The 24700-nt window shown below is 37.3% G+C and overlaps 2 protein-coding genes across 2 annotated transcripts in view; both read right to left on the reverse strand.

Moving 5' to 3' along the window:
• The window catches only part of LOC126092793 (putative neural-cadherin 2), a 96742-nt gene extending 93797 nt beyond the window's left edge, over positions 1 to 2945 (reverse strand). Inside the window, exon 1 of the mRNA XM_049908522.1 lies at positions 2666 to 2945. Coding sequence (XP_049764479.1) covers positions 2666 to 2761 — 96 coding nt within the window. The 5' untranslated portion in view covers positions 2762 to 2945. The remainder of the gene's footprint in view (positions 1 to 2665) is intronic.
• Positions 2946 to 3517: 572 nt separating this feature from the next.
• LOC126092794 (putative neural-cadherin 2) overlaps positions 3518 to 24700 on the reverse strand; it is a 192409-nt gene continuing 171226 nt past the window's right edge. The window contains exon 15 of the mRNA XM_049908523.1: positions 3518 to 3523. Within this exon, the coding sequence (XP_049764480.1) occupies positions 3518 to 3523 (6 nt within the window). The remainder of the gene's footprint in view (positions 3524 to 24700) is intronic.

Here is a 24700-nt window from a genome sequence, read left to right on the forward strand (position 1 = left end):
GCACGGCGCGTCACGGACGGTAGTTGCCGCCAGTAGAGTCCCGTCCACCAGAGGGCACGCGAGAATTCGGACGCGACCTCTGCCGGCGTAACAACAAGAACAACAACAACAACTCCGGCAGGACAGGCCGTGCGCAGTCAGTCAACATTGGGCATGCCTAGGACACAGTCCCGGTCTACGCTAAGTGAAGTGCGACGTAACGTGAACAGTGTTACTACAGATATACTGTTATAAACCTCTGACATGTCATCAGAACATTTATGCTATAACCATTGTTACCAGTGGCATGCTTTTTGAGACACTTTGTCCTACACACTTTATGTGTGAGGCCCCAGAGGGTACCTTGAGTCTAAAAATAGACGACAGACTCACACACACTCGCTCACGCAAATACAACTCACACACACACACACACACACACACACACACACACACACACACCTGCAGTCTCTGACAACTGAAACTGTGGCTTCAGTTGCCAGAGACTGGACTGAAATCACGTGTTTTTGAGCTATGTTTGCATAAGTGTGTGTGTGTGTGTGTGTGTGTGTGTGTGTGTGTGTGTTGTCTAATTTTGATGAAGGCCATACTGGCTGAAAACTAATTTGTGACAGTCTTTTTGTTGTGCCTATCTGCGACTCAGCTTCTCTGCTATATAGTGAGTAGCAACTTTCCTTTTCATAGTATTGTTATAATGTATTTGTATCACTTTTATTGTTGTGCCTATTTTTTATGTGTCCTCTAATACATTTCATGCTACTCAGTTTAAAGAGAAACAGTCTGAAGATGATCATACACTGATTGAATCCAGTCACCTTTCTGGAATAAAATTATTGTAAGTAGTCCACATCATTTTTTATTCAGGGTGTCTACACGGACAATAAAAAAAAATTCCCAGATTTTTCCCGGATTTCCCGGTTAAAAGCACAATTTCTCCCGGATGAAATTACGTTTAAAGCGGGTGAAAATACATCCGTGTTAAGTAACAGTATGCTTTCCCTCGGAGCTGTAAAACCTATCAGTCCTTTGAATCGTAAAGGTCTTATACCGGCGGAGGACGTCCCAGCACTTTAGGAAACGATATCCAGGAAAAACAATGTGTTTGGAAAGTTGTTTGATGCGAGACAATATGCACAAAGTTTATTTTCGTATTGCGAAAGTATATACACAAATTCCACAAATTACAGCACGGTAGCTTCCGAAACTCTAAAATAGAAATTGCGTTGAGCGATGCACTTTTGTCAGCCAGTCATAGCTCACGTCACGTGATCTCGCTAGCGACTGACGAGGCCTACGAGAAAGACAGGCCACGGCGCGTACATTACGAAGGTAGGCCGAGCTCGCTCAAATCAGCAAAGTGCGTTTCTACAGTGGTTAACTCGTAAGCAGAAGTGTATGTACAAACGAGAACTGCATCGTCTATTGGCATCCACTGTTATTAGTCCTACAATGATAGGAAGTCCGTAGGCCTACTAACAGGCTCTAATTTGGCAATTAAAATCGTGCCAAAATGATTATCAGTTGCATAGAAAAGTCAAGGTGTTCTGGCATGAAGAGACTTGTGACATTGCTCAGTAACACATTATGCACATTTTTTTGAAGGTAAATTACACTTTTTGCCACCGATTGCATAATTTTTTATCTATGAAAGAACAACATTAAATATGAAAACTAACTTGAAGCTCAGTCTTTTTTTAGTGTGTGTTACACGTTAAGTCATATCAAATACAAATGTGCCAGTAAAATTTTAAATAGTGGCATAAATGACTTATCTTCTGGGCCCGACATTTTTCAAATGGCTCATCGTCAAAGTGTTACATTTTGAATCAGAGTTATAACGCCCTGTGATTTAAGAAATTGACTGCACATTCTCACACGTAACATAAATCATCTTGCATGGAAATTTACTTTGTAAGTAACGCATCTCAAGCCCCTATTCATAATATTTTCTGGTGATCTGTGACAAACGTAAACAACTGTGACATGACGCACATCGAATGCACATAAGTTGTTACAGACGTACTACATAATCTTCGGCCTAAAGGCTTTGACACTTTTCGGTGTCGGCAAACTGGTCTGTGCATTGTGTAAATTACCCATTTCTATACAACTAAACTTTTATTTTGGTGTTATTCTCTGATTTATGTTTCATTGCTGCAGTATTATTCAGCAGTAGTGGACTAAAGTTCTTTGTCAGCGTATCAGATCTTACACGTCAAACCTACAAAACTTTAACTGAAATCTAAAACAATGAAAAATCCCGGAATTCTAAAAAAATTCCCGGGTTTTTCCCGGATTTGTCCCGGATGAAAAAATTCCCGGGTTTTTCCCGGATCTCCCGGGCCGTATACACCCTGTTATTACATAAAAATTTTAATAGTATTTTATGGCCGCTATTATTTACAAGAACTATGTTTCAACAAACTTTTAGAACTAAAAATTTATTTTACTACATAACTGCAGATAATAGTGGTTTATGCTAGCAATTTCTCAAAAGTATTACTTACACCAAGGCAGGCATTTATCTATAACTCATACCATATGAAATATTTTTAATGCTTGACAAAACCTGTATTCTCATTTCAGCCACTATTTTTCCTCAGTGATCAAATTTTTATTCATCTCTGCAAACATATATGGTTATGGTAAAAATATAACAACATACCTCAAGGACAGCATACTCATTAGTGTATTGATCAGAAAGGCGAAATAGCTCGCCCTCTGGCTCCTCAGTTCGAAATCTGAGCTGCACTAAGGTCATGAAGCGATCAGTCTCAAAAGAGAGGGCGAACTTGATGTAACTGTGAGGCAGGAATGTGACAGGCTGTGTTGGCTCAGAGCAGTTAGGCCCACTCCAACCAGCATCACACCAGCACCAGGGAGGAGTGTCTGTCAGGTCAGCCTGGCAAGTCCCATGTCCTGAACAGTTCAGTGTCCTGCAAGAACCTTCCGTATGTTGGCAGCCAACTGCTGTGTTCTTGGACAGTAATGAATCAGATAGGTCCAAGATCTGAAACAGTGCGACTGGTTATACTGACTGACAGTTAACTGAATGTACATTACAGTAACAGAAACCTGATCTTTATTCAGCCACTTCTTTACTGGAATCTACAGATGTTACAAATCATGACTGTGTTCAAACATCAATTACTTCTAATAATATTTACCTCACTCAATTGACAATTGATTCAGTTTCAAATAACAGTTTATTTTCTATGAGATGATTCATTTAAAATCACACTTCCATACAGTACACTACATTATTAATAGTAAATAATCCTGTAAGCAAGAGACAGCAGATCTAATTCCATATGCATTGTTAAAAAATGGACTTGTTTATTGTTTCATTCTTTGTGCTCTGTAGGTACCACATAATGACAATTATGTCACTGTCTGATCAAAAATAAAATATTAATTGAAATAAACCTGTCACTATGCAAATAGAGTAAAATTATTGATAAAAGTAACAGATGGCTGACTATAACTATTATTTATGGCTAATAAATATACCTAAGTTTTAAATCTGAAAACAATAAATGTCGTCATTTATTATACAAGTCTACACTTATTTGTAAGCATATTATTCATTCCAGAATTTAACTGCTGTAAAATTTATCAGTCAGTTACACTACTGAGAGGACAAGAAATTTTTGTTTTGTGCCATGTCATATTTTCATAAGAATGTAATTTGTTTCCTTCCCTGGTATATCATTTGTACAGAACAAGTGAACCAGGCAATGGACAACAGGATAAGATGAGGATGTAATGTGAGTAGTGGTGCATATTTAGCAAAAAAAAGTTTATTGTCAAGGGGCTATAAGGACCTTACATAGTGTGAAACAACTTTGTTCTCTCAGAAGTTAATGTTGGATGATTGCTGAATACACATAGGCAGACAGTGCCAAGATTTTAACACAATTTTGCAATCTGAGCTACATTGATCAACTTGTCTTTTATGTGACTATAAGCTAATCTGCATATCCACTAAATCATGAGTCATTGCCTTTAATTTTAAAGAATTGAAAATAATTGCTTTCTGAGGAGTGTGTGCTTTTAAATGAGTATGTTACCTCTAATTATACAAGTTAGTGGGTAGACACACATGGGTGGCATAAGAACTGAAATTAGGGCAACAAAGCAAAGACAGAAATTATTATTTCTGTTTTTTCATATTCTACTACACAGTAGGATCCAGGAAATTAATTCTTATAGCACTGCTTAGATAAGTGATACAGATGTTTGTGTTAGTAGTGTTGTGAAACAGCTGAAATACCTCAAATTGACACAGTCCCTGGACCTACTGTTATCCCTGACAGATTCTATACTGATATTTTCAACTGAGCAAACTGTAATCCATTATCCCTGACACCCTTTTGTTGTAGAATCTTAAACAATGGTTTGAAATAAAAGATAATGGGGTACTTCACACAAAGTGCCTTTCACCATGCCAGTCAATCATCATGTGCACTGAAAACGTTCACCATGTGAAGATCTCCTCACAGTTTTCTCACATGCAAACCTGAAAGCCATGGATCAAGGTAATCTGGTAGATGCCATATTTCTTGACTCCCATGAAGTGTTTGATTGAGTATCCCACTGATGATTATTAATAAAATTTTAACCATATGGGGCAACAAGTGAAATTTTGTAAAGAACTGAGGATGTCTTGGCAGGCAGGACTAAGCATGTTATCTTAAATGGAGAGTTATCAATAGATGTAAAAGAAACTTTAGGCAAGCTCCAGAAAAGTGTTTGGTACCCTTTCTGTTCATGTTGTATACTAATGACTTGGAAGACAATATTATCAATAATCTCAGAGTTTTTATGGATAATGTAGTTATCCATAATGAATACTATCTGGAAAAAGCTGCACAAATATTTAGTTAGACCTTAACAAGGTTCCAAAGTGGTGTAAAGATTGGAAACTTGTAATTAAATGTTGAAGAATGTAGAACTGTGCACGAAATAACAGAAAAAATGTAGAATCTATTGCCACAATATCAATGAGCCACCATTAGAATAAATCAACTCATACAAATATCTGGCTTGTACAATTTGTATGGATATAAATTGGAGTGGTCAGACTGTTAAGAGTAGTAGGTAAAGCAGGCAGCAGTCTTAGGTTCATTGAAAAGATATATGAAAAATCCATCAATCAAGAGTAGTAGGTAAAGCAGGCAGCAGTCTTAGGTTCATTGAAAAGATACATGGAAAATTCATCAATCTACAAAGACAACTGTCTACAAAACTTTCACATGGTCCATCCTGGAGTAGTGCTCAAGTGTGTGTAGTCATACCAAACAGGACCAATAGGGGATACTAGACATATACGAAGGAGGGTACACTAATGATAACAGATTTGAGAGCAAAGCCCATGTATGCCTGCTTAAAAAGTTTCAAGAAGAGTATTAACTGAGAAATCTTGGGAAATACCGTACCTTCCCATGCATTGCTTCTGTATGGGTGTGAAAACAAGTTTACCCTTAGTAAAGCAAATACACAGGTATTCAAGCAGTCACTCTTCTTCCACTCTACACATGAAGGACCATGTTATAACACAGCTGTGTATTCCAATCACAAATGATTCATGGGAAGAGCATCTACATCTTCAGGCCACCTTATGGTGTGGCGAAGAGTACTTCATGTACCAATGTCTATTTCTCCCTTTCCTGTTCCAGTACCACATGATACAATGCAAATAACCTATACCATACTTTTCATGGTGGTTTGAATAGTATGGAAGTATATTTAGGTAATTTTCAGTGTTAAAAACCAGGTACATAATTATGAAACCAAAAATTGTTATGAACAAAATAATTTATTGACAAATAGTCAGCACAGATTCAGAAAATATAGTTCTTATGAAACACAATTAAGTCTTTATTCACACACGTAATGAATGTTATTGACGGGGAATATCAAATTGATTCCATATTTCTAGGTTTCCAGAAGGCTTTAAACACCATTCCACGCAAGTGACTTCCAAACCAATTGCTTGCCTAAGGAATATCACCTACATTGTGGGATTGGATTTTTGATTTCCTTTCAGAAAGGTCACAGTTCATAGTAAGTAACAGAAAGTCTCCAAGTAAAACTGAATTGATGTCTCAAATTTCCCAAGGAAATGTCATAGATCATCTCCTGTTCCTAATCTGTATAAATGATTCCGGAGATAAACTGAGAAGGCATTTTAGATTGTTCACAGATGATGCTGTTATCTACTGTACAATAGTCATCACAAAAAAAAAAAAAAAAAAATTACATTTACATCTACGTCATACTCTGCAAGCCACCTAATGGTGTGAGGCAGAGGGTATTTCTGGTACAACTAAAGGATCCCTCATTCCCTGTGCCACTCATGAATAGCATGAGGGAAAAAAGAATGTCAGTAATAGTAGCTCTAAATTCTCAAAATTTCTCATAGTGGTCATTTCATGAGATGTATGTGGGGGAAAATAATATGCTGTCTGACTTTTTCCAGAAAGTACTCTCTTGAAATTTCAGTAGTAAACCTCTCCATGATACAAAACATATTTCTTTTAGCATCTGCTACTGGTGTTTTGAGCATTTCTGTAATGCTCTTGCACTGAATGTACAATCCCTTGATGAAAGGCACTGTTCTTTGTTGGGTCTTCTCTATCTCTTCTATCAGTCCTACCCGGTAAGAACGCTGCACTGATGAACAATACATTTCTTCTTGGCAGGCAAATCATCTCTGATTATAAGGGGGGATTCTCTAACCCAAGAAACTCCCACGTGCACACCACATGTTCTCCACTACCCTAGTAACAACTTCCTGCATGGACCTATTAAGGGAAACCCTACAACTCTCCAACCAATTGTTGAGGTCAAGAAATTTGCATCTGATACCATTGCAGAGTTGTCCAAACATCTGGTTTAGATGTTCCGCTCCGCTCAAAACGTGAGGACAGTGATTGACAATGCGTACATGATAACTAACACAAATATAGAGGAGTCAATTCCACTGACTCCTCAAGGATTACAATTATAAATGACTTAAACTGGAACAGCCATATGGATAATGATGTGGGGAAAGCAAACAAAAGACTGTAATTTATTGGCAGAACACTTAGAAGATATGACAGGTCTACTAAAGAGACGGTCTATACTATTCTTGTCTGTCACCTTCTGGAGTATTGTTGCATGTTATGATATCCATATTAGATAGGACTATAGGACTGACAGATGACTACTCATCAAGAAAGGTCAAAAGTTCAAAGAAAGGCCGTTCATTCTGTATTATCATGAAATAGGGGAAAGATTGTCATGGATACTATATTTGAGTTGCTGTAGCAATCATTCAAATAAATGTGTTTTTTTTTTTTTTTTTTTTTTTTTGTGGTTGTGTTTCATGAAATTTTAATGACCAACTTTTTCCTGTGAATGTGAAATATTTTTTTGGCACCAACCTACATAGGGGGAAATGATAATCATAATAAAATAAGAGAAAATCAGAGCTTGCACAGAAAGTGTTCATTTTTCCTGCAGGCTGTTTGAGTGTGGAAAAGTAGAGAAACAGCCTCAAGGTTGTACAATGAACCTCTGCCAGGTAGTTAATCATGAAATGCAGAGTAGTAATGTAGATGCAGATTGGAACCATACCAATGGGGAAGTGCACAGCAAGAGTTTAGATTACATAAAAAAAACGTGCTATATCTTGATAGAACAATTTGCATAATAATGCTTACAGAATTACAGGAGTTGTAGAGTTATCTTTGTTCTTCAATAACCTACATGTTAAGCACTCTAAACCATAAAGATAAACTGAGAAAAATTGAAGTATTGACTAGTTAATATAACATTGAGGAATACATTAATTATTTACAATCAAACAATTGCATTACTTTATTTAAGTGTAAGAGGGTTGTATTAATTATGTAATTTATAAAGTGTTTCTGCTGTATTTCTGTTATGACTGTTGGGTACCATATGGATGGTGATGACATGAATGATATGACTGGAGTGTGGTAAACATAAGTACATATTATTCTTGATCTACATTTACATCTATACTCAGCAAGCCACCTTACATAATGTGGCAGAGTGTATTTTGTGCACTGTTGTTATTTCTCCTCTTTTCTTTTCCAGTAATGAATAGTTCACATGAAGATCAATTGTTGGTGAACATGAATCTCTCTCATTTTACATTCATGGTCTTTTCTTGAAATGTACAAGGTGTGTTCAAAAAGTAAGGTGACTTTATCTTTTTATTAAAAAATATCTGTTTATTCATCAGTATTCATGTTGTCCTCTTCAAAGTAGTCCCCCTCAGATACTACACACTTGTGCAAACCTTCTTCCAATCCTTGAAACACATGTCATAAGCACTTTTTGGTAGAGCCACGAGTACTTCCAGTGATGCACTTTTCACTTCCTTAATTGTTGGAAATCTTCAGCCTTTCATAGATCTTTTCAGTTTTGGAAACAGGAAAAAGTTGTGTCGGGCCAAATCCAGTGAAAATACACTTTCTCCCAGTTGAAAATACACTTTTTCTGTGTTAAGTGAGATTATACGTTTCCTCTGCATGTGACATTATACATTTCCTCTGCACTGTAAAACTTGTCAATTCTTTGAATGTTTATAGTTTTATACACCGACATAGAATTTCCCGGCACTTCAGGAAACGAAAATCAGGGGGAAAAAAACATGTTTTTGAAAGATCTTTGATGTGCAGCAACATGTACGCTGCATATTTTCGTGTTACGAAGGTATAAATTCGAATTCCACCAAACACCGCATGTTACTTTCCGAAGCATAGAAATTGAGACCGTGACACGCTTTTGCAAGCCAGTCATAGCTCATGTCACGTGATCTCGCCTGCTGATGACAGTATGGGACATGTGATGTAGTCAGCCAATAGCAAAATCACTGTTAAGTAGCACAAACACACACATAAGAAAAGTTAATGGTTTAATTTAATATACATAGTGTTGCTACAAGAAAAACAAAGCTTTCACATATAATATTGGTCTCGAAGATAACAAGCTGCAGGAGAAGGTAAGCTTCCACATATAATGTTGATCTCTTTTGCACGTGTTACACTTTTAGATAGATCACACAAACGTGCCGGTACAATTTTTAATAACGACGTAAATGTCTGATTTTCTGGGCTCGAAATTCTTCTAGATGATCGTCCTCAAAGAGTTGATTTTTAAATGACAGTCAAAGTGATTTAAGAAATTCATCGTACATTCTCGCACATAGTTCATCTTGCGTAAAAAGAAATTTACTTTGAAAGTAACGATTTTCAAACCACCATTCCCAATATTTTCCCATGGCCTGTTAGAAATTGGTTCGTTTCAGCAGTTGCCAGAGAGTGCCAGATAACAGGTGTCACTGCACTTGCCCAGCTACGACGACGCAGGAAGCCCGCATGTTCGTTCATGTAAAACATGTCATAAGAGAAACAAGACATCAGAGGATACTCCAAGAACATTGGAATTTCGTGAGCCATACTAAAATGCATAATTCAGCTTAAAGTGCACATTCGTATGTCCAAATTCGTATGTAAATTTTCTTGAGTACCAGTACTGTATTATCTCATGTTTGGTTCTTTATTATGACATAATGCCATATGAGCTATAAGATGGAAAACGTGCACTTGAAATGCAGCGAACAGTTGAAACTAGCCAACAGTGTGAAATTAAACACTTCGTTTCAAATAAATTAACTGCCTCAGCGCAAAAGATTAATAAAAGTTAAATCTCTTTAGCAAACCAACAAAAATAACTTCATTGTCCTGCAAGGTGATTAATGCTTGACAGAAAGGTGGAAATAAAACTTGAAACCAATAACATATTTTAGCCTTCCGTAATTACGCGAAAGTATTTTAATTATTTTGATCGCTCCCGGTCATAAAAATCCATTTTGTTTTCATTTAATGTGTGAGCAATAAATGAAGAGGAAATACCAAAATCACTAAACGTAAACACAGGTCACGTGGAGACTACCCACCTGCCCACTACATCTCAGACTGCTCTGTGCATCAGCCCCGGATCTACGATATTTCTGAACCGGGGTAACAATGGATAGTGGCGCCCAGCCACACTTCTGTAGCCAGAAGCGGGAGAAGGTATTACTCATATGCGACTAAACTGCACATGCACAAGAGCCCGCCCACAACTGCTCAAATGAATCTAATTTAAACAGCTGTCACGTCACGCACATCGGAGGCAATTTGTTGTTAGGAAGCATTGCATAGTCTTCCCAAAGCCTTTGACACACTTTACTGTTGGCAAACGCTTGTAAGAGCACTGCGTTTTATTGTTCTACATGTCGTATTTCCTTTGCGGCTCAAGTTTTATTTTATTTTTTTTTTTTTTCTCTTGTTCATGTTTTTTTGCTGCAGTATTATTCTGCAGAAGTGGGATACAGTAATATCCTTTGTTAGATATTGGTTCTTACCAGTCAAAATCACAAAAATTTAACTGAAAACTAAAACAATGAAAAATTCCCTGAATTCTAAAAAATTCTCGGGTTTTTCCTGGATCTCCCAGTCGTCCCGGGTTGTATACACCCTGAAGTTACCTCCTTTGTAGGTGGCCTACATTTTTGAGATCTTTTCCAATGTATCTCATTCTATCATGTGCCTTACCTGTGATTAGTTTTATATTGTTGTTCCTTTTTAAGTCATTGTGAAAGCAACCTCCTAGATATTTTATGGAAATAACTGCTTCCAGTGATTATTATGCAATAGTATACTAATGCAATAATGGGTCTTTCTGCCCATATCTTATATTTGTTTATGTAGTGGATCAACTGACAATCGCTGCACCAAGTGTTGATCCTCTGCATGTCTTCCTGGATTTTGGTGCAATTTTCCAGTGTTGTGCCTACTTTTTACACAACAGCATTGTCCACAAAATGTCTCATAGAACTTCCAATGTCACCCATTATGCCATTATATAACATGTATATACAGTATATAGTGCAAAGTAATGTTTCCATAACACTCCCTAGGGGTATGTCCAAAGTTATTTCTTTGTCTGAAGATTTCTCTTCATTGAGAGTGGCATGCTGTGTTCCAATTGCTAGAATCTCTTCACTCCAATCGCATGGCTCGTCATTTATTTGGTACAATTATTTTGTTCATTAGACATTGCAGAAATATGCTGAATGCCTTCTGGAACCAAAGGTACACAGCATCAACCTGGGTGTCAGTATATACTGCTTTCTGGTGACGTGGATGAACAGAGTCAGCCATGATTCACACAATCATTGCTTTCAGAATTCCTGTTTATTCCTAAACAGAAGATTTTTGGTGTCCAGAAATGTTATAATACATGAGTATAAAACATTTTCCAAAATTGTACAACAGTGATGTAGGACTATAATTTTGTGCATCTGTTTGATAACCCTCCCTGAAAATGGATATTACCTGCACTTTTCTACAATCGCTAGGAATGCTTCCTTCCTTCAGCATCCTATGGTACAGGGCTGCTAGAAGTGAAGCAAGTTCTTTCCCATATTCTTTGTGGAATCTTACCAGTTTCCAATTGGATCTAATGGAATTTCTTTCCTCTGATGAACAATTTTAGTCGTTTTTCTGTCCCATGATCACTTATTTAGATATCTGTAATTTGGACATTCATGTTGTACTTCTATACAGAGATAAGAACATGAATGGAGTTCTGAATATTTTAAAGTGAACACTGTTCTGATGGGCCACACATATTCACAGTACAAGCCAGGCCAAGTCCAAGATACAAATCACAATCATCTCAAGAGAAGAGTGAAGTTACTATGACTCAATACAATACTGAAATGAGACAGAGGCCATTCTGTTGTGAGGTTATATGGAGTTAGTCTGTTTTAGTATCTCAAGGTGGCACTGGCCATCAGTGGTGCCTGCAGGACCTGAGGCAGAGTGGTCTTCTGCTGTTTGAGTGTGCTGTTGCCTGACGGCCAGTTCTACGCCATTTGGCGCCTATGCAGGAGAGCTGAATAGCAATGGCTCATGTCGGTGCCCCTTGAAATGTTGTGGTAGCCACGGTAGTGGCACCAGTACAAGATGAATGATAACATGGTGGGTTTTCACATCCACAGTGGAATCTCCCTCAGTGAACAGTTTTCGTAAAAGGCATTTAGAATTTCAGTCTTCTCTCTGTCATTCTGCATTTTGATGCCATTATTGTCACAGGGTGTCTGAACAGATGACGTTGATACATTTATTGATTTAAAACAGGACAAAAACTACTTAAGATTTTCTGCCAAGTCAATATATAGAATTTTACTTCTGAATTTGTTGAATCCTTCATGCATGGTTCACCTTAGGCTAATTTTGGTTTCATTCAGTTTTTGTTTGTCTGTCACGTTTTGGATATGTTTCAATATGCAGTGAAGCTTTCTTTGCCTTTGTAGCAGCTTTGGTTGGGTTGTGGGGGTTGAAGGGACCAAACTACAAAGACCATTGGTGCTGTAGCATCTTTCTAACACAGTTGTTGAACTACAACAATGCTCAGCACATACCTCTGTCATGTCTATTACTCTTGAACTTTGTCCACTGAGGCTCAAAATTTTCAGTCCTCAAGATGCATTTTTCACATTCACCACTCAAGTAATCTGAAATCTCTTTATCATCAGTCTTACAAAGCAGCAAATAACTTTCTGACTTTCTTTGAATCTTATTTACAGTCATATTCAGTGATGCTGTAATGATCTTACGATCACTGATTGCCTTTTTTAAGGTAATTGAGTCAAAACATTCAGGACTTTTCGTGACCAGGAGATCTATATCTATATTCTGCAAACCATCGTGAGATGTATGGTAGAGGGTACGTCCCATTGTACCAGTTATTATGGTTTCTTCCTGTTCCATTCACATATGGAATGTGAGAAGAATGATCTCTGTGCATGCAGTAATTATTCTTATCTTAACCTCATGATCCCCATTTAAGTGACCATAAGGGGTTGTCATATATTCCTAGAGTCATCATTTAAAGCCGTTGCTTGAAACTTTGTTAACAGACTTTTCTGGAGCAGTTTACATCTATCTTCAAGAGTCTTACAGTTCAGTTCCTTCAGAATCTCTATGACACTCTCCCACCAATCAAACAAACCTTGGCCGTTCATGCTGTGCTTCTCTATATACACTCAATATCCACTGTTAGTCCTTTCTTATACAGGTTCCAAACACTTGAGCAATAGTCTAAAACCAGCCGCACAAGCGACTTGTAAGCAATCTCCTTTGTATTACCTATGACTGAGCCTCTGTGATTATTCCATTTCATATCCCTACAAGGTGTTACACCCAGGTATTTATGTGAGTTGCCCAATTCCAACAGTGACTCACTGATATTATAGTCATAGGATATTATGTGTTTTTGTTTTGTGAAGTGCAAAATTTTACATCTCTGAACATTTAGAGCAAGTTTCTAATCTCTGCATCACATAGAGAGCTTATCAAGATCTGACAGAATATTTATGCAGTTTCTCCCAGGTAGTACTTCATTATAGACAACTGCATCATCTGGAAAAAGTCTGATTTTACTATTAATATTGTCTGCAAGGTCATTAATATACAACATGAACAGCAAGGATCCCAACACACTTCCCTGAGGCACACCCAAAGTTACTTTTGCATCTGATGATGTGTCCAAAGTTAGTGTTCAATCCCTAGTGAATGAGACAGGAAATGAAATTGAGGACAGCAAAGCAAAAGCTGAAATGCTTAACTCTGTTTTCCAATGTTCCTTTACAAAGGAAAACCCTGGAGAATTACCCTAATTTAATCCTCGTGTAACTGAAAAGATGAATAAAATAAGTGTTAAGTGTCAGTGGTGTTGAGAAACAGCTAAAACTGTTAAAATTGAACAAAGCTCCACGTCGTGGTGGAATTCCTTTCAGATCCTATACTGAATTTGTGGCTGAGGTAGCCTACCTTCTAACTATAATCTAGTGTAGATCCCTCAAACAAAAAACTGTGCCCAGTTCTTGGAAAAAGACACAGGTCACACCCGTCTACAAGAAGGTTAGCATAAGTGATCCACAAAACTACCATCCAATATCCTTGAGTTAGATTTGTTGTTGAATCTTATAACATATTCTCAGCTCGAACTTAATGAGTTATCTTGAACAGAAAGACCTTCTCAGTGCCAAACAGAATGGATTTCAAAAACACTGATCATGTGAAACCCTACGCGCACTTTTCTCACATGACATAATGAAAGCTTTGAATCAAGGCAACTGGGTAGATGCAGTGTTTCTTGATTTCCAAAAAGCATTTGACTCAGTACTCCACCCATGCTAATTGTCAAAGGTATGATCATAAGGGGTATCAAGTGAAATTTGTGACTGGATTGAGGACTTTTTGGTAGAGAGGACACAGCATGTTATCTTGGATGAAGAGTCATCGTCAGATCTAGAGGTAACTTCAGGTGTGAGATCTAATATGCTATCTTTGTGACAGTTCTCTGAGTAGCTGCTAAAGGTAATGTTTGGGTAAGGCATTTAGAACAATTTCACTGAATTTCCTGTCCTACTACCCAGATTAACCATTTGAGTCTCCAAGCCTATAGATAGTAAGTTGAAATCTCTAATACTGCACCATGATCAGAAAATTTACATGGCATCTTCTTCATGTTTTCCCACAAATGTTCTGCCGCTGGTGCTGCTAAGGGAGGGGCCTTGACAAAAACCTCCTATTACCATTTTGGACCCTCCTTTAATAGTTATCTTCACACAAATCTGTACTAACCTCACCAGATATCATCACATATTTTACAGCTATATACATGCCTCCACCAACAGTGTTCTATCTATTTTTGTGCTATGCATACCAATCAGAATGTAGAATTTTACTGCTATTAAAATCTGGCTTTGCTCACCTTCCTGGGTCTAGTACTATTTGGCACTGTTACCATATTTTACAAATGAGATGAGTTTTGGGATCTTTCCATAGACGCTCCTTCAGGTAAATAACACTGAATAAAACATTTTCTTTCTCCAATTTATCATAATACATGCTACTCTCTTTAATAAATAAGTGAATGAGGATAGTATTCTTTCTTGCATGAAATTACATTGTATCATATTGGATCTATGGTGGGGTTTCTCTATCATAAAAAAACCTACATGTCTAAGCCCATGTACTCTGTTAATCTAAGTAGCTGCTTCCTGTGAGTAGTTCATGCCTGACCTATTAGGGGAAGTCCTACAGTTCTTCACACAATAGTGGAGGTCAAGAAATATGCGCCCACAACATCACAGAAGCTTTTGAGGTTCTGGTTTAAGTCTTCCACTCGTCTCTGAATCAGAGGATCATGATCAGTTCTGGGACAATGCTGCAAACTGCTAGTTCTGCTTCCACCCACAACTGAGGCTAGCCCTCTTCATGAAAGCAATCTCCTCCACATCCCGGACATGAACACCCAGCAAGCAAACAGAGTGGATAGTGGTTCCTTTCTGAGCTAACTACTACATTTTTCAGTGGCTTCATCATCTGCGAATGATGGAGCTTCCAATGACAGGCAATCCCACCCTCTGTGTTTGTTCAGATCTTTCTGGAACATTGGCCCCAGTCCCAATAGACAAACGTGTCCCATGCAGACTCAAAAGTACTTTCAGCAGTGGCCAATACCTGTAACCTGTTTTTAAGGCATAAACGGACAGCCTTGTGGCCAGTACCCACTTTTGCCTTCTGCCCAGAGGATTGTGTCATTACCACTATTCACCTGATGGGGAATGTTGAACAGCCAGGATTAGCCAATCTTAAGGTGCTGCAACATTATGGACTTCAGTGAAACTATAGGCACCAGAGGGGCCAAAGCATTTGTCTCAGGTGCCCCAATGCCACCCCAGTACCCCAAAGCCCATCAACAGGGCTAACAGCTTTCAGCTGTTTACAAACAGTGGCCAACTCACTGAGCTCTTATTTATTTTATGTATTTATACATGTTTAAGATACAGATTATTATTTTCATACATAGTTATTAAATATACAGGGTGTTACAAAAAGGTACGGCCAAACTTTCAGGAAATATTCCTCACATACAAATAAAGATAAGATGTTAGATGGACATGTGTCCGGAAACGCTTAATTTACATGTTAGAGCTCATGTTCTCTTTACGGATGAGGCTTCATTCCAATGTGATCAAACTGCAAATTTTCACAATCAACATGTGTGGGCTGACGAGAATCCGCACGCAACTGTGCAATCACGTCATAAAAACAGATTTTCTGTGAACTTTTGGCCAGGCATTGTTGGTGATGTCTTGAATGGGCCCCAAGTTCTTCCTCCTATGCTCAATGGAGCACGTTATCATGATTTCATACGGGATACTCTACCTGTGCTGCTAGAACATGTGCCTTTACAAGTACGACACAACATGTGGTTCATGCACAATGGAGCTCCTGCACATTTCAGTCGAATTGTTCATAAGCTTCTCAACAACAGATTCGGTGACCGATGGATTGGTAGAGGCGGACCAATTCCACGGCCTCCACACTCTCCTAACCTCAACTCTCTTGACTTTCATTTATGGGGGCATTTGAAAGCTCTTGTCTACGCAACCCCGGTACCAAATGTAGAGACTCTTCGTGCTCATATTGTGGACAGCTGTGATACAATACGTCATTCTCCAGGGTTGCATCAGTGCATCAGGGATTCCATGGGATGGAGGGTGGATGCATGTATCCTTGCTAACGGAGGCCATTGTGAACATTTCGTGTAACAAAGTGTTTGAAGTCACGCTGGTACGTTCTGTTGCTGTGTGTTTGCATTCCATCATTAATGTGATTTGAAGAGAAGTAATAAAATGAGCTCTAACATGGAAAGTAAGCAGTTCCGGACACATGTCCACATAACATATTTTCTTTCTTTGTGTGTGAGGAATGTTTCCTGAAAGTTTGGCTGTACCTTTTTGTAACACCCTGTATATTGTGCAGCAGGTGCAGTTACCAAATATTTGAAAAAAAGAAGACATGAGCACTGAAATGTTCCAATATGATTAGAATTGGTAGAATTATTATTTCCTGGTCAATGAAGTAGAGTCATACTGGCTTTCTAGGGTGAGCCACTGTTATCACACAATGTTAAGCATTAAGCAACATACCAAGTTTTGTAAATATAACTATATAAGGGACATACTTCAATAACAATCAACAGTGTCACATTGTTGTTGAAGTGTGCCAATTATGCAGGTAAATTTACAAAAACTTTTTAGAATAGTCAATGCTTTGTGGTATATGATGACCATGGCTCACCTTAAGCGGAGCAGTATGTCTTCATTATATTGATGCGAAGATGACAGTACTGTTGAAAGTAGTCATTGAATAAACGAAATTATAAGCTGCTTTACAGTGACTGTGGCTTCGTTTTTTCAACTATCCATTTCAATATTGTGTACTTCATCAATTTAACTTGTCCATACAACAGTATAAAATGATCAGTGATGAATAAATACAATACTTATTACATTCTTTAACATCTACTACAAAAATATCAGAGGTCTGTTTGGACTTTGCTTACCTGTCCATTGTAAAACAGGTTGCTTAGACAGCCATCAAAATTTGTAGGACTTGGACTTGCATTCCACATCTGCATTTCTGTAGGTAATAATTTCCAGTAAATACCACCAATCTGAAGAGGACTGTTTAAAAGGAGTTGCCTGCTGAATGGAGGCAGTTCTTTTTCAGCCATGCAGCTGGTTCCATTAAAGAAGGGTACTGATATTTCTTTCACTTCCAATACATCAGCCGATTTGCAGTGGTCAAGCAGAAGACGAATATTCTACAATGAAATTTTAAGAGTTCTTGTATCTAAGAAGGTACTGGTTTTGCAAATATATAGCAATGTAAATCACAATGCTTCAATTTTTATACTGGAAACCCAATTATATTTACCAGGTGAGTGATGTCAGATAAGCTGAAGTTATTAACATCTTTTAATATTATGCAGTATTGTGAATGTAGTATTAAAGCATTGGGTCTCTTTCAGTGTGTTGCATGTACAGTTCAAACGTTTCTGAAGAGGTAATCCAGACATGATTTACCAATGTAGTGAGAGACAGTGCAGCTCACAATATGAATTATAAATATTTTAGCATACAACCACTAATATTGGGAACATAATCCACAGCAACACATTTTGGGAGTCAAGTTCCCATGATCTGCTTGTCTAATTTAATTCTACATAAGATGCACTTCAAAAGCACTCAGTATCAAAACATAAGAACAAATAAAATTATTTGGACATGAAGGCCTTGTCTTACTTTAAAAATGGCAACACCATAGTCCATCCTCTGCTAATCCATGTTCCGCACATCTTCCACAGCACTGCTCTATAGGGCAGTAAAAACTGGTGACATCAGCTGCCCCTACATGAACCACTAGTTTGTAAGCATATGCAGACCCATACAGAATAGATTAGATTAGATTAATTATTCATTCCATAGACCCACAAAAGAGGGGATCATCCTGAGTGTGGAACTTGCAGATTAATATATTACAAAAATGTTATTAGAAAAACTTTAATTTCACTAATTTTAATGATCCTCAGACAATAAACAGTCAAATTATGTACAAGGTTTAAAATTAAACTTCCACTATTTACAGACTTAAGACTTACATCTTCTTTCCATGCATCCATCATTCACACAGTAGGTAGTTACTTGGCTGTTACAACCAAGTGTTGTCAAAGATTAAAGTATAATAAATTTTCATTAAAATGGTCTAGTGCACTTGTTGAGAAATTCATGGATGGAATGGAAGGAGTTGGCCACCAAAAATTCTTTTAAATTATGTTTAAATTGTGCCTTGTCTGAAACTAGACTCTTAATGGTTGCCAGTAACTTACAGAAAATATGCGTTGCTGAATACTGGAGCCCTTTCTGGGCAAGAGGAAGTGATTTTAAATGTTTAAGTATATTGTTCTTATTCCTAGTATTGATACTGTGTACTGAGCTGTTATTTGGAAAAAGAGATGTATTGTTTACAACAAACTTCATCAAGGAATAAATGTACTGAGAAGCTGTGGTTAGTATGTCCAATTCTTTGAACAAGTTTCGACATGATGTTCTTGGATTTACACTACACGTTACTCTTATTATATGCTTCTGTACTCTAAAAATATTTTCTCTGTTTCTGGAGTTACCCCAAAATATGATACCATATGACATAATGGAGTGAAAATAAGCAAAATATGCCAGTTTTTTATATTTATATCTCCTATGTCTGACATCATTCAAATTACACACACAGACTTGTTTAGGGGCTTTAGCAGTTCATTAGTATGTTGCTCCCAACTGAATTTATTATCAAGTTGTAATCCCAAGAATTTTACACTCTCAACTTCTCCTATTTCCATGTCATCATATTTTATACACACACTAGAAGGAAATCTCTTGGAAGTTCTGAACTGCTTATAGCGGGTCTTTTCAAAGTTTAATGACAGTGAATTGGCTAAGAACTACTTATTAATGTCAGTAAAAATTTGATTAGCTGCCCTTTCTAAATTTATATTAGATTTACTATTTATTGCTATGTTTGTATCATCTGCAAATAGGACAAACTTGGCATCTAGTAATGTAACAGGTCATTAACATACACAAGAAAAAGTAGTGGACCTAGTATGGAACCTTGGGGAACACCACATGTAATTTCTTCCCAGTCAGATGATGTCTGACTGCCTACTGCTGAAGTGTTACATAATGACACCCTTTGTTTTCTATTAGTAAGATATGACTGAAACCACTTTGCAGCACTACCAGTCATGCCTTAATATTTTACGTTACTTAAAAGAATGCTGTTATTCACACAGTCAAAAGCCTTTGACATGTCACAGAATATGCCAGTTGCCTCTAATTTGTTGTCTAATGAATTAAGGACATTTTCACTGTAAGTGATGTTAATGAATATGTGGTGCACAGAGACACGGCTCATAAGACTGGTTATTTATCACCTTATGGAAGCAATGCTTTGGAGGATGTGTGGAACATGGATTCTAGAGTAAGATGAGGACTTCATGTCTGATTGATTTTATTTGTTGTTATATTTTGATCATGAGCACTTTTGATGTATATTTTATGTATTATTAACTTAGACAGTCAGATGATGGGAGCTTGAATCCTGAAATGAATTACTGTGGATTATGTTTCTAATATTACTGGTTGTACACTAAAATATTTATGATGATTACCTTAACAACTGTTACCTTTGGTCCTTGAGATGGACAATATTAGAATCACAGTATGAGGTAAGATGATGACCAACACCCATAAGACATAATGGAAGACACTGTCATGAAGTCCCTTGCATTATTATTGATGATGAAACTAAAGGAAGGCATATTGAAATAGTAATACTTAAGTATCTGATCTCAAAGGATGAACTTTAAACCTGGCCAGGCTTATATGTTGTCAAAAACATTGTTTCTTGTTGTGTGATTTATACACTCAGATAACTACTGCACTGAATGTTAACAGTGATTCATGAAATATTAGTGACTTCTATGCTGGTTTACACATGCAATCAGCTCTTCTGAATGAAATTTCAAAAATAATGAAGTTGACCAATCCATTCTCACTATTATAAATGCCAGCTACTTATTGTATAAATAGCTAATCAAGAGATAATTATGGAATCTAATGCTGGACAGAATCTTTGGAAGTTATCCATATAGAAGCTGTCATGTGATGTTTTCACAATTCCAATGAAATTTGATTGAACAATTAAAAAAAAGTGAGTTATAACTTATTGGAAGAATAACAATCAAATACTGATAAATAGCTAGAGATATATGAAACTATGAAACATCCAATGCATGTAATTTTGTGGCCTAAATCAAGAGCATTACATAACAGATCTGAAGATCAGAATTTCATCATGTACACCAGATCCTGTCCTAGTCTGTGACAGGTCTGAGACACTGCAAAAGACAAGCTAGTGATGGGTCTGAAATTACTCCTTATAGAAAATAAGTATTATCATAAATCATAGAGGCTGATTGAGTTCCACTTGACTTAGTTATATGTAATTCACACAGCTTGTGTATCTGCCGCTACAGCTGCAAAATTTCAGCGTAATAACAAAATAAATTAGCAAAGCAGTTAGTACAGTAAAAACAATGAAGATACAAGTTTTAGGATGGGGGAAAAATTACCTAATGCTTCAATAATGGAAGTAGATAAATGGGTAAACTTTAGTACAATATATCTAAAGATAATAAATTAGATATAGTAATTAAAACTACTTTATAGCTGTACATTTTCACAGTATTTGAAATTTATAATTACCTTGTGGTTCCAGTATATGTCAACCCGATGCCATTTTCCATCATTTACATAGTTTGTTACTTTCAAGATTAGTTCTATTGTGTTATCGTCTATATGGATCAACAGTCTGGGTTCACCCCGCCTTATCTCTAATGCAATGTAATCTGTGGAATTTTAAAAGAAATTTCTTACACCTGAAATAACTTTTCACCAGTCTGATTTATGCCAGTACAACAAAACTGTTCAGTACCTGATACATTATTTGAAGTGGCGAATGACAAAGGACCATTGTACAACAGCACACCATCTTCTTTATGTGTTATGAATTCTAGGCTGAGGTGATTTTCAGCTTGTGGATGGAGTGAAGAAAACCAAGCCCATCCACCAGTCTGAAAACTTCTCACTGTCTGTTGACAACGAGGTCCTTTGAAACCAACTGGGCATACACATCTGTAAGATAAAGAATGTAGAACTAGGTGAAGGAAATTTACTCACTGAATCCAAATTAATGAGCTATTTACTACATCAGACAAATATCAGTTATTAAATGCTACAGCATGAGACAATATTCAGTTTTTCTGTAAGAAGAAGCAGTAAAGTTATAAAAGGCTCTTCATTAATATCTCATAATTAGATTATCATTGGATATTATTTGCATGTCAATGAAAAGACAGTTTTTAAAACTTGTTTTTACTTAAAATGTGTGCTCAAGTCACTTTATAGCTATAACAATTTCTCATCAAAGAGATGATATACCGTATTTACTCGAATCTAAGCCACACTTTTTTTTCCATTTTTTGTAATCCAAAAAACCGCCTGCGGCTTAGAATTGAGTGCAAAGCAGGCGGAAGTTCTGAAAAATGTTGGTAGGTGCCGCCACAACTAACTTCTGCCGTCGAATATATGTAGCGCGACACAGGCATGCTTTGTACTTTGTAGGCACAAAGATAAATACTGGCGCCAAAACCTCTGCGTCAGTAAATAAATTAAAAAAAAAAAAAAAGTGGAAGACGAGCTTTTTTCTCCACCCCGAGTTTCGACCACTGCATTTTCATACATTATCCATCGAAGTAAATACAAATTCCGTATTGTCCATCTTCGAATGTAGCAGAATTTCAATGTACCACGAAAATCCGTCTGGCAAGACTGTTTGGGATGTTTGTCAATATGGCCAACTTTACGTTCTGAATTTTTTCCTACCCCTGAGAAGAGATGGTTGCTAATAGGAACCTGACGAAACGTGAATCATATGCAGTATTCTCTTCACCAGAAGAATAATACGAATATAAACATTTTGCCATGTATTCTTCCGTATTTGCTGCTATCTCATTTAAATCCTGTCTGCCTAATAAACTACGAAACTTGAGTGAGGCAACAGCAAACGCGGAAGAATATACGTATCGTGTCATGTTTATATTTGTATTATTCTTATGCCTAATAGTGATACAGTCAGAAATGAAGCACAGCAACTGACTAGATTTTTAAATCTAAGATGACTCTGATTTCTGTGCAGAATTTGATGTACTAAAGAAGCGGCCGCAAAGATTTTCAAACGGAGAAACATTTTCGCCTTACTCTCGTTCAGAACATGTTCTATCATACACAGTCTATTATTTGGTTCTTGTTGATCTTTATCAAAGAAAGCAGCAGTGTAAGTAACAACAAATAGCAGTCACTTGCCATTGTTTCGCTAATGAGACAATTTCTCTCTTTTTTTTTTTTATTGTAAGCGGTGTTAGCCGCGCACAAAAACAAGCCATGCCGCGAGCAGCGACAGACCGTAAACACGCACTATCAGAATGCGACGAACAGTACAATAATGCATTTTCTGCTTAGAGTGATGTAAGCACTTACAACAAAGAAAACGGCACTTATCAGATCGAAGCAAAATAAGCAATCGATTCAAACCAGACGAAGCACGTGAAAAAGGAAGGGTACCCGTATAAATACGGATGGAGCGCCTGACGCATAGCAATGGCTACCTGCTAAAGCTTAACTGCTAAGCTTACGACTCGAAGCAAACTACTGTAGCTGTATCGTCATTCATTCGACCTAAATTGTGTCTCATATTACAATGGACCAACATTGTTTCGATTTGGAGGTGCGGCCTAAAACTTTTCTTTCCCCTTGAATTTCGAGTCTCAAATTTCAGGTGCGGCTTAGATTCGGGAATTTTTTTTTTTCCTTTATTCGAGTCTCATTTTTCAGGTGCGGCTTAGATTCGAGTGCGGCTTAGATTCGAGTAAATACGGTAGTTTATAATGTATCTTTAGAGACAGAGACATACACATATTCATGCATCCAGAATCATTACAAAATTCCTTATGTAAGCATGCAAAAACATAGCTGCCCATGAAAATGGAATTATGTACCATGTTGTAGAAACTTGACACATTCCAAAACTATCATAGGATCATTTTTAGTTGCACATTGCTATTCTATAGCACAAACTTGAACAAATTTTAAAGATAAACTACACTGCAAAAATAATATTTCTCTCAAATTTACCGTAAATTGGTGCCTTTCTGGAGACAGTGGCCTCCATTATAGCAGTGATATTCTGCACAAGTTTCAGAGGCAAATTTCTTTATTCTGGACTTGCATTCCGGTGTAACTATGATTGTTAGGCCAACTAGTGATGTAAAATTGGCATCCACCAGGTGTGGTTGATTTATTACTCTGAGGCTATCAGTACATGACTCTTGGCATTGCACTCTTTCAATGAAACAGTAATTTATACCAGCCATTGAAATGTCCAGACCAGTTCTTCTTTTGACCTGCAAAAGGCACACTGTCCTTCAAGAAAGGGGGTTCTCTTCAGATTACATTACTATATACTGCAGAGTGTAAATGATTGAGCTTAGCTCACAATATACAATTTTCTGGATGATTATACCACATTATTCTTCAAAAATATTTTTCACTAATATTTTTGGTTCACTCTTCTCAATTCCCTTTTTGAGCAATGTCATTGCCTCTCAGTAAATTTGTCTTATAGAATGATGACCATGAAATCATAATACAAAATCACAAAATACAATACCAATGAACACCCACACTCCCCCCCCCCCCCCCCCCCCCCAACCTTCTTTCTTAACACACACACACCACACCTCTGTCTATATCAAACCCACAAACAGACAACAGCACTTCCACTCTGACAGCTGCTATCCCCTCTGCATCAAATGCTTGATACCTTACAGCTTAGATATCTGTGGTAAATGGATCTGTCCCATGACAAATCCTACAAATTCTTTACCAATAAATTGTCTAATGTTTTGCTCTCCTGCAGCTACCCCGTAGATCCTTGTCCATAAGCAGATATCCTGAGCAGGCCATTCCCCACCTTCTGGCAACAATGTGCGTGCCTCCAGGCCGCACAGAAGCATTCCCTTTGTCACACCATCCAGGTCTTGAATGCTTCAACAGATTACTTCATCATGGCGACAGCTTTCTCAAATTGAGCCC

This window comes from Schistocerca cancellata, chromosome 7 (assembly GCF_023864275.1).
Source record: "Schistocerca cancellata isolate TAMUIC-IGC-003103 chromosome 7, iqSchCanc2.1, whole genome shotgun sequence".
Taxonomy (NCBI): domain Eukaryota; kingdom Metazoa; phylum Arthropoda; class Insecta; order Orthoptera; family Acrididae; genus Schistocerca; species Schistocerca cancellata.